Source organism: Entelurus aequoreus, linkage group LG12, assembly GCF_033978785.1.
Source record: "Entelurus aequoreus isolate RoL-2023_Sb linkage group LG12, RoL_Eaeq_v1.1, whole genome shotgun sequence".
Taxonomy (NCBI): domain Eukaryota; kingdom Metazoa; phylum Chordata; class Actinopteri; order Syngnathiformes; family Syngnathidae; genus Entelurus; species Entelurus aequoreus.
The window spans coordinates 50,182,290-50,192,289 of record NC_084742.1 but is presented as its reverse complement, the minus strand read 5'-3'; the positions used below and the strand labels follow the sequence as shown (position 1 = coordinate 50,192,289).

Sequence of the window (10,000 nt, the reverse complement as noted above, 5' to 3'; positions counted from 1 at the left end):
AGTCACATATAGAACCACACTTACAAAAAATAAAGCTAACTACTGTTTAAAAGTGACTTTTTACACCTTGGACTTGTTGCTAGCCAAGCACAAAAAACACTCTCCAACAATGTTTTTAATCATAGAGCAGGGATGTCAAACTGGTTTTCATTGAGGGCCACATCGCAGTTATGGCTGCCATCAGAGGGCCGCTTGTAACAACAAATAATGTATGAATTTGCCTCTGGATTTCATTATTAATTATATAAATTGTTTTAAGTAGACTGTCGATTTTACAGTAAAAACTTTAAAGTTTTACTGTAGTAGTGTTTTTTAAATTTTTTACAACATTTTACGGTAAATATAAAAACAGTACCATTGTTTTGTTTTTTTTTGGAAAAGCTGGCAGCTTAGTTGACAGAATTTTACTGTTAAATTTACATTGGTTTTTACAACATTATATTGTTAATGGAAAAACAGTACAAGTTATTTTTTTTATTCTGTCAGTTTTTCCACCATAAAAACAAATGTACCGTCTTTCCATTTACAGTAATACACCGTTAAAAACAACAACTGTAGATTTTATAGTCAAAAACAGGCAGCTCAGTCAACAGAATTTTAACGCAAAAAACAGTAGTAGTTTTTTTCAATTTACAGTAATATGCTGTAAAGAACAACGTAAATGTATTGTAATTTTTACTAATTTGATGGGTAGCTTGCTGTAAAGTTAAGTATTTTTATTTAGACAAAAACATGTTTGGAACGTATGATAATATACTGTCATATTTGTTGCAATATTGGATACTACTAAAGTTTAAAAGGCATGCAATTTCAAGCAGTACATACATTTTTTCTGTCAAAATGAAAAAAATCAATTACATTTAGTGAGAAAATATGAAGTAGTTTATTGAAACATTTCCTTTCCAGGTGTTTGCAGGCCAGATAAAATGATTTTGCGGGCCAGATCTGGCCCCCGGGCGTTGAGTTTGACACCTGTGCCCTCGAAGGACGCCAAAAATATCTGTTTCTCAGCTGTGGGCCATATGGAGTTGCAATGCACTTTTTCACCAAGCGTGGCAGTAATGACAAGATCAAACAAGCAGAAGAAGTCTGGAGCTAAAGTCACGGTTAGTTATAATTTTTGTGCTTAAAATAAATAAAGTGGTAAAGCTGTATTTTCATTTGCTCTTTGATTGAATTGACAGTTTATTTAAGAAACATATGTGTATTATTATCATTAATATTTATTATTGATTTAGTTAAGCATCACGGTGGCACAGTGGTTAGTGCTCGTGTGTATGAGTGTGAATGTTGTCTATCTGTGTTGGCCCTGCGATGAGGTGGCGACTTGTCCAGGGTGTACCCCACCTTCCGCCCGAGTGCAGTTGGGATTGGGGTCCAGTGGAAAATGGATGGATGGATGGATTAATTTAGTTAGAAAGTATTTATTTTAGCCATTCGTTAGTGAATTTATTTTCCATCAATTTTCATGAGTCACTTATTTTTCCGTATATTTGATTAGTATTTAGTTTTGTAATCAGCCTGACCTAAGCCTTGATGATAATCTTTGGTTGTATATCCTATGACAAGGTTTATTTGGTTTAACTACAAACCCCGTTTCCATATGAGTTGGGAAATTGTGTTAGATGTAAATATAAACGGAATACAATGATTTGCAAATCATTTTCAACCCATATTCAGTTGAATATGCTACAAAGACAACATATTTGATGTTCAAACTGATAAACTTTTTCTTTTTTTTTTGCAAATAATCATTAACTTTAGAATTTGATGCCAGCAACACTTGACAAAGAAGTTGGGAAAGGTGGCAATAAATACTGATAAAGTTGAGGAATGCTCATCAAACACTTATTTGGAACATCCCACAGGTGAACAGGCAAATTGGGAACAGGTGGGTGCCATGATTGGGTATAAAAGTAGATTGCATGAAATGCTCAGTCATTCACAAACAAGGATGGGGCGAGGGTTACCACTTTGTCAACAAATGCGTGAGCAAATTGTTGAACAGTTTAAGAAAAACATTTCTCAACCAGCTATTGCAAGGAATTTAGGGAGTTCACCATCTACGGTCCGTAATATCATCAAAGGGTTCAAAGAATCTGGAGAAATCACTGCACGTAAGCAGCTAAGCCCGTGACCTTTGATCCCCCAGGCTGTACTGCATCAAAGAGCGACATCAGTGTGTAAAGGATATCACCACATGGGCTCAGGAACACTTCAGAAACCCACTGTCAGTAACTACAGTTGGTCGCTACATCTGTAAGTGCAAGTTAAAGGCCTACTGAAATGAAATTTTCTTATTTAAACGGGGATAGCAGATCCATTCTATGTGTCATACTTGATCATTTCGCGATATTGCCATAATTTTACTGAAAGGATTTAGTAGACAACATCGACGATAAAGTTTGCAACTTTTGGTCGCTGGTAAAAAAAAGCCTTGCCTGTAGCGTGACGTCGCAGGTTGAAGGGCTCCTCACATTTCCCCATTATTTACACCAGCAACGAGAGCGATTCGGACCGAGAAAGCGACGATTACCCCATTAATTTGAGCGAGGATGAAAGATTTGTGGATGAGGAACGTAAGAGTGAAGGACTGGAGTGCAGTGCAGGACGTATCTTTTTTCGCTCTGACCGTAACTTAGGTACAAGGGCTCATTGGATTCCACACTTTCTCCTTTTTCTATTGTGGATCACGGATTTGTATTTTAAACCACCTCGGAGACTATATCCTCTTGAAAATGAGAGTCGAGAACGCAAAATGGACATTCACAGTGACTTTTATCTCCACAACAAAACATCGGCGAAGCACTTTAGCTACGGAGCTAACGTGATAGCATCGTGCTTAAACATACTTGCCAACCCTCCCGTTTTTAGCGGGAGACTCCCGGTATTCAGCGCCTCTCCCGATAACCTCCCAGCAGAAATTTTCTCCTGACAAAATCCCGGTATTCAGCCGGAGCTGGAGGCCACGCCCCCTCCAGCTCAATGCGGACCTGAGTGGGGACAGCCTGTTCTCACGTCCGCTTTCCCACAATATAAACAGCTTGCCTGCCCAATGACGTCATAACATCTACGGCTTTTAGAGAGTAGAGTGCACAACTGCGCACACAACAAGGAGACGAAGCAGAAGAATGAGGAAGTTACAGACATGGCGACGCCGTCGACGAGCAAGATGAAGAAATACGCTTGCAAGTTCCAAAACGAATGGAAACAACAATTTCAGTTCATCCAGGACAGTTCGAAGGGGAAGGGGTATGTAATTATGTTGCCTGTACATTTTGTAAAACAGACTTCTCCATTGAACACTGTGGCCGAGTCATGAACGGAGGAGAAGTTAAACAGGACAATACTGCCATCTACTGGATAGCCCCCGGAACACTGAAATTCAAGTATTTATTTTATTTATATGTATAATAAAATAAATATATATACATATATATATAGCTAGAATTCACTGAAAGTCAAGTATTTCATACACACACACATATATATATATATATTTATATATATATATATATATATATATATATATATATTTATATATATATATATATATATATATATATATATATATATATATATATATATATATATATATATATATATATTTATATATATATATATAAATATATAAATATATATAAATATATATATATATATATATATATATAAATATATATATATATATATATATATATATATATATATATATATATATATATATATATATATATATATATATATATATATACACATTAGAGATGTCCGATAATATCGGTCTGCCGATATTATCGGCCGATAAATGCGTTAAAATGTAATATCGGAAATTATCTGTATCGTTTTTTTTATTATCAGTATCGTTGGGTTTTTTTTGTTTTGTTTTTGTTTTTTTATTTTTTATTAAATCCACATAAAAAACACAAGATACACTTACAATTAGTGCACCAACCAAAAAAAACTCCCTCCCCCATTTACACTCATTCACACAAAAGGGTTGTTTCTTTCTGTTATTAATATTCTGGTTCCTACATTATATATCAATATATATCAATACAGTCTGCAAGGGATACAGTCCGTAAGCACACATGATTGTGCGTGCTGCTGTCCACTAATAATACTAACCTTTAACAGTTAATTTACAAATTTTCATTAATTACTAGTTTCTATGTAACTGTTTTTATATTGTTTTACTTTCTTTTTTATTCAAGAAAATGTTTTTAATTTATTTATCTTATTTTATTTTATTCATTTTTTTAAAAAGTACCTTATCTTCACCATACCTGGTTGTCCAAATTAGGCATAATAATGTGTTAATTCTACGACTGTATATATCGGTTGATATCGGTATCGGTAATTAAAGAGTTGGACAATATCGGCATATCGGATATCGGCAAAAAGCCATTATCGGACATCCCTAATATACATATACATATATATATATATATATATATATATATATATATATATATATATATATATATATATATATATATATATATATATATGAAATACTTGAGTTGGTGAATTCTAGCTGTAAATATACTCCCCTATTAACCACGCCCCCCACCCACGCCCCCGCCCCCCCCCCCCCCCCCCCCCCCACCCCCCACCTCCCGGTATCGGAGGTCTCAATGTTGGCAAGTATGTGCTTAAATGCAGATAGAAACAAAAGAAATAAGCCCCTGACTGGAAGGATAGACAGAAAATCAACAATACTACCAAACTCTGGACCTGTAACCACACAGTTAATGCTGTCCAACCTGGCGAAGCCTAGCAATGCTGTTGCTAACGACACCATTGAAGCTAACTTAGCTACGGGACCTCAACAGAGCTATGCTAAAAATATTAGCTATCCACCTACGCCAGCCCTCATCTGCTCATCAACACCCGTGCTCACCTGCGTTCCAGCGATCGACGGCGTGACAACGGACTTCACCCGATCATCGATGCGGTCGGCGGCTAGCTTCGGATAGCGCGTCTGCTATCCAACTCAAAATCCTCCTGGTTGAGTTGCTGCAGCCAGCCAATACACCGATCCCACCTACAGCTTTCTTCTTTGCAGTCTCCATTGTTCATTAAACAAATTGCAAAAGATTCACCAACACAGATGTCCAGAATACTGTGGAATTTTGCGATGAAAACAGAGCTGTTGTATTGGGATACAATGTGTCCCAATACTTCCGCTTCAACCATCGACATCACGCGCAAACGTCATCATACCTAGACGTTTTCAACCGGAAGTTTCCCGGGAAATTCAAAATTGCACTTTATAAGTTAACCCGGCCGTATTGGCATGTGTTGCAATGTTAAGATTTCATCATTGATATATAAACTATCAGACTGCGTGGTCGGTAGTAGTGGGTTGCAGTAGGCCTTTAAAACTCTCCTATGCAAGGCGAAAACCGTTTATCAACAACACCAGAAACGCCGTCGGCTTCGCTGGGCCTGAGCTCATCTAAGATGGACTGATACAAAGTGGAAAAGTGTTCTGTGGACGTCGTGTCCTCCGGACCAAAGAGGAAAAGAACCATCCGGATTGTTATAGGCGCAAAGTTGAAAAGCCGGCATCTGTGATGGTATGGGGGTGTATTAGTGCCCAAGACATGGGTAACTTACACATCTGCATACTTGCCAACCTTGAGACCTCCGATTCCGGGAGGTGGGGGGGGGGGCATGGTCGGGGGCGTGGTTGGGGGCATGGTTAAGAGGGGGAGGAGTATATTTACAGCTAGAATTCACCAACTCGAGTATTTCATATATATATATATATATATATATATATATATATATATATATATATATATATATTTTATTATACATATAAATAAAATAAATACTTGAATTTCAGTGTTCCGAAGGCTATCCAGTAGATGGCAGTATTGTCCTGTTTAAGAGTGTCACAACATTGCTGTTTACGGCAGACGAACTGCTTTACGGTAGACGAAAACGTGACTGCTGTTGTTGTGTGTTGTTACCGTGCTGGGAGGACGTTAATGAAACTGCCTAACAATAAACCACATAAGAAACCAAGAACTCTCCCTCGATCATTCTACAGTTATAACGTGATTGGGCAGGCACGCTGTTTATATCGTGGGAAAGCGGACATGAAAACAGACTGTCGCCGCTGTCCCCACTCAGGTCCGCATGGAGCTGGAGGGGGCGTGGCCTCCAGCTCCGGCTGAATTCCGGGAGATTTTCGGGAGAACATTTCTTCCAGGAGGTTTTCGGGAGAGGCACTGAATTCCGGGAGTCTCCTGGAAAATCCGGGAGGGTTGGCAAGTATGACATCTGTGAAGGCGCTATTAATGCTGAAAGGTACATACAGGTTTTGGAGCAACATATGTTGCCATCCAAGCAACGTACCATGGACGCCCCTGCTTATTTCAGCAAGACAATGCCAAGCCACGTGTTACATCAACGTGGCTTCGTAGTAAAAGAGTGCGGGTACTAGACTGGCCTGCCTGTAGTCCAGACCTGTCTCCCATTGAAAATGTGTGGCGCATTATGAAGCCTAAAATACCACAACGGAGACCCCCGGACTGTTGAACAACTTAAGCTGTACATCAAGCAAGAATGAGAAAGAATTCCACCTGAGAAGCTTAAAAATGTGTCTCCTCAGTTCCCAAACGTTTACTGAGTGTTGTTAAAAGGAAAGGCCATGTAACACAGTGGTGAACATGCCCTTTCCCAACTACCTTGGCACGTGTTGCAGCCATGAAATTCTAAGTTAATTATTATTTGCAAAAAAAAAAATAAAGTTTATGAGTTTGAACATCAAATATCTTGTCTTTGTAGTGCATTCAATTGAATATGGGTTGAAAAGGATTTGCAAATCATTGTATTCCGTTTATATTTACATCTAACACAATTTCCCAGCTCATATGGAAACGTGGTTTGTATAAGTAGGTTAGATATAATCATTGAATGATCAAGAGTACGATTACTCATTCACTGTTGATATTTGAGTGCTCCCCGGGTCCCTTTGTAGTGGAAAAGTTGGACCGCAATTTGGCGACAGGAAACTTGGGTTCTCATTTGGACAGGGAAAATTTGGGGTGCTCATTTGGTGACAGAAAGCTTAGCGCATTGAACAAACTTGGAGACATGAAATGTGGGTCACTCCTTTTGCAACATCAAAAGTGTCACACTGATCAAGGAAAGTCCAGCATGGTTAACCATTAACATGAGATTGACATTACCACAACTAATCATCGGCACTCGAGCCGTCATCAGGAAGACTAGCCTACCTCTTGTAGGCAGCACGGGCACCAGCAAGACACGCATCGAAAGGGCCGCACCAGGCGGATGACCTCACGGTCTGAGTTATCTTTGATCTTCATGTCAAAACTTCGTAGCGAACCGCAGCAGTTTCTGGTACAGCAGTCGTTCTTCTCCTTGGCTTTGTAGATCTTTTGGCCCAAGCTGTTCTTTATCTCGTAATGGTTGTTTGTCTCGAAACCAATGATAGCTGACAACAGAAACAAAATGTGTCACATAAAGTACATTTTGTAAATAATGCAGGAACAGGAAATACCTTCGAGGAGTTCCACTTTCTGGTGGATGAGAATTTGGTCAATCTAAAAGTACAAACAATGATTTTAGTACATTTTGGTAGTTAGCTATCAAGTTAATGATGCATCTACGTAGCACCTCATAAAGTTGCTATCTTAGCTTCTATGTTAAGGACTACGGAAAAAACCTCTTGCTCAAAGGTCAGAAAGCAGCAAAAACAGGTTAGACCACTTTGTCTCATTGGTTAATAATGAATAAAAGAAAAGTTTGATTATTACAGTTAGTACATAATAGTATTTTAATGTGACAATATCTCCCAAATGTATATAAATCCTTGAAAAGACTGATTATTACAGTTAGTACATAATATTTTTTAATGCGACAATATCGCCCAAATGTATATAAATCCTTGAAAATACTGATAAATACAGTTAGTACATAACAGTATTTTAATGTGACAATATTTCCCAAATGTATATAAATCCTTGAAAAGACTGATTATTACAGTTAGTACATAATAGTATTATTTTAATGTGACAATATCTCCCAAATGTATACACTAAAATATTATCAGTACTGTTTTTTCCTTTATATTATACAGATTATATTAGAAAAGAGGGTTGATATTGACCAATTATAGGTAAAAATCTGTGGAAAAGTGATGTTTTTTCTCCCATGATTGTTATGACATCCTGCTTGATATTGTTGAGTTCTATTATGTTGTCGATATACCTTCTTAGGAAACAGGCTTGATTTGGACTCAAAATGTGCGAAGTGTTGATTTGTATCTGAAATATTAATAATTTGGTGGAATAAGCATGTGTACATGACATCCTATGCTACATTTAATTATGAGTAGTAATATTCTATACGAGGAGATCTTTTTGTAGTTATATATGTTTTCATCAAACAAGTAAATAGTCGGATGACAATAATTTTAAGCACTGTTTGCAATGTTTTAGGTTATTAAAATAAACAATATCAATAAAAACCGATACAAATAATCAAAATATTTTACCTGTGTGAGGTATTCAAGTCCTGGCGGGACCCCAACAGCAACTACATTTGTGGCAGCATTAGGGACCATTTCCGCTGGGCCCACCGCCCCCTGGTGGGGGAGCCGCCATACATGGGGGGTCCACCTGAGACCGCCCCCGCTTGGCCCATAGGTGCCGGTTGAAACGTGACAGGAGGATTTTGACCATGGTTGTAATCCATGTTAAAGCCTGGAGGTGGGGCTTGAGCGGAGTCTCCGTAACCGCCCTGAAAAGCAGGGTATGGAGCCACCGATTGGCCCTGGCCCCCGTGATAGGACATCGGGTAGGGGACCTGGTTTGGGTAGCCTTGCAAAAAGAACAAACACAGACGTCAGCAATGCTGAACACACAAGCGCATCTTTATCGTCTTGAATCTAATAACATAACCAGATTAACATGTTTCAGATACCAACTCATTAACTGACTGAGCAGCCTGGTTCCCTGGAGGCCTGGAAGTCTGTTCCCAGGGTGGAGATGACAGATAAGGTGTCCAGCAGCCCTGGAACCGAACTAACTGAGGAACTCACTTGTCTAAAGAATCTAGCAAGGAACAGCGCTAACGTGGTGACAGAAAACTTGGCAAGTTTAACAATTGTTAACAATTCCAGAAGGGCTTGGCAATCCAACAAAAAAATGTATCCTGATTAATTATTTTTATATCATCTGATCTGGATTAATATCATGATTTTTAATTTCTTTTTAACGTGCCAGTTTTTAAAGTATCTAAAGTTTATGAGTTTTGACATCAAATATCTTGTCTTTGTAGTGCATTCAATTGAATATGGGTGAAAATGACTTGCAAATCATTGTATTCCGTTTATATTTATATCTAACACAATTTCCCAACTCTTATGGAAACGGGGTTTGTGTATATATATATATATATATATATATATATATATATATATATATATATATATATATATATATATATATATATACATATATACATATATATATATATATATATACATATATATATATACATATATATATATATATATACATATATATATATACATATATATACATACATATATATATATATATATACATATATATACATACATATATATATATATACATATATATACATACATATATATATATATATACATATATATACATACATATATATATATATATACATATATATACATACATATATTATACATATATACATATATATATATACATATATATATATTATATATATATATATTATATATATATATATATATATATATATATATATATATATTCATCAAATAACAATTAAATCAACTTTATTTATAAAGCACATTTAAAATTTACCACAGGGGTAGCCAAAGTGCTGTACAATGGGCAGGTTAAAAGATAATACGAAAACTGAGCAAACACAACACAAACAGAACACGATAAAAAATAAATAAATAAAATAAATAAAACATAAAAACAGGTTCACAGCAGGT

General features: G+C 36.7%; 1 protein-coding gene across 1 annotated transcript in view; it reads right to left on the bottom strand.

Annotated features, from left to right (window-relative positions):
* LOC133662867 (phospholipid scramblase 2-like) overlaps window positions 1-10,000 on the bottom strand; it is a 38,557-nt gene that overhangs the window by 8,163 nt on the left and 20,394 nt on the right. Inside the window, 4 exon segments of the mRNA XM_062067043.1 lie at window positions 7,248-7,468; window positions 7,535-7,577; window positions 8,531-8,631; window positions 8,634-8,855. Coding sequence (XP_061923027.1) covers window positions 7,248-7,468; window positions 7,535-7,577; window positions 8,531-8,631; window positions 8,634-8,855 — 587 coding nt within the window.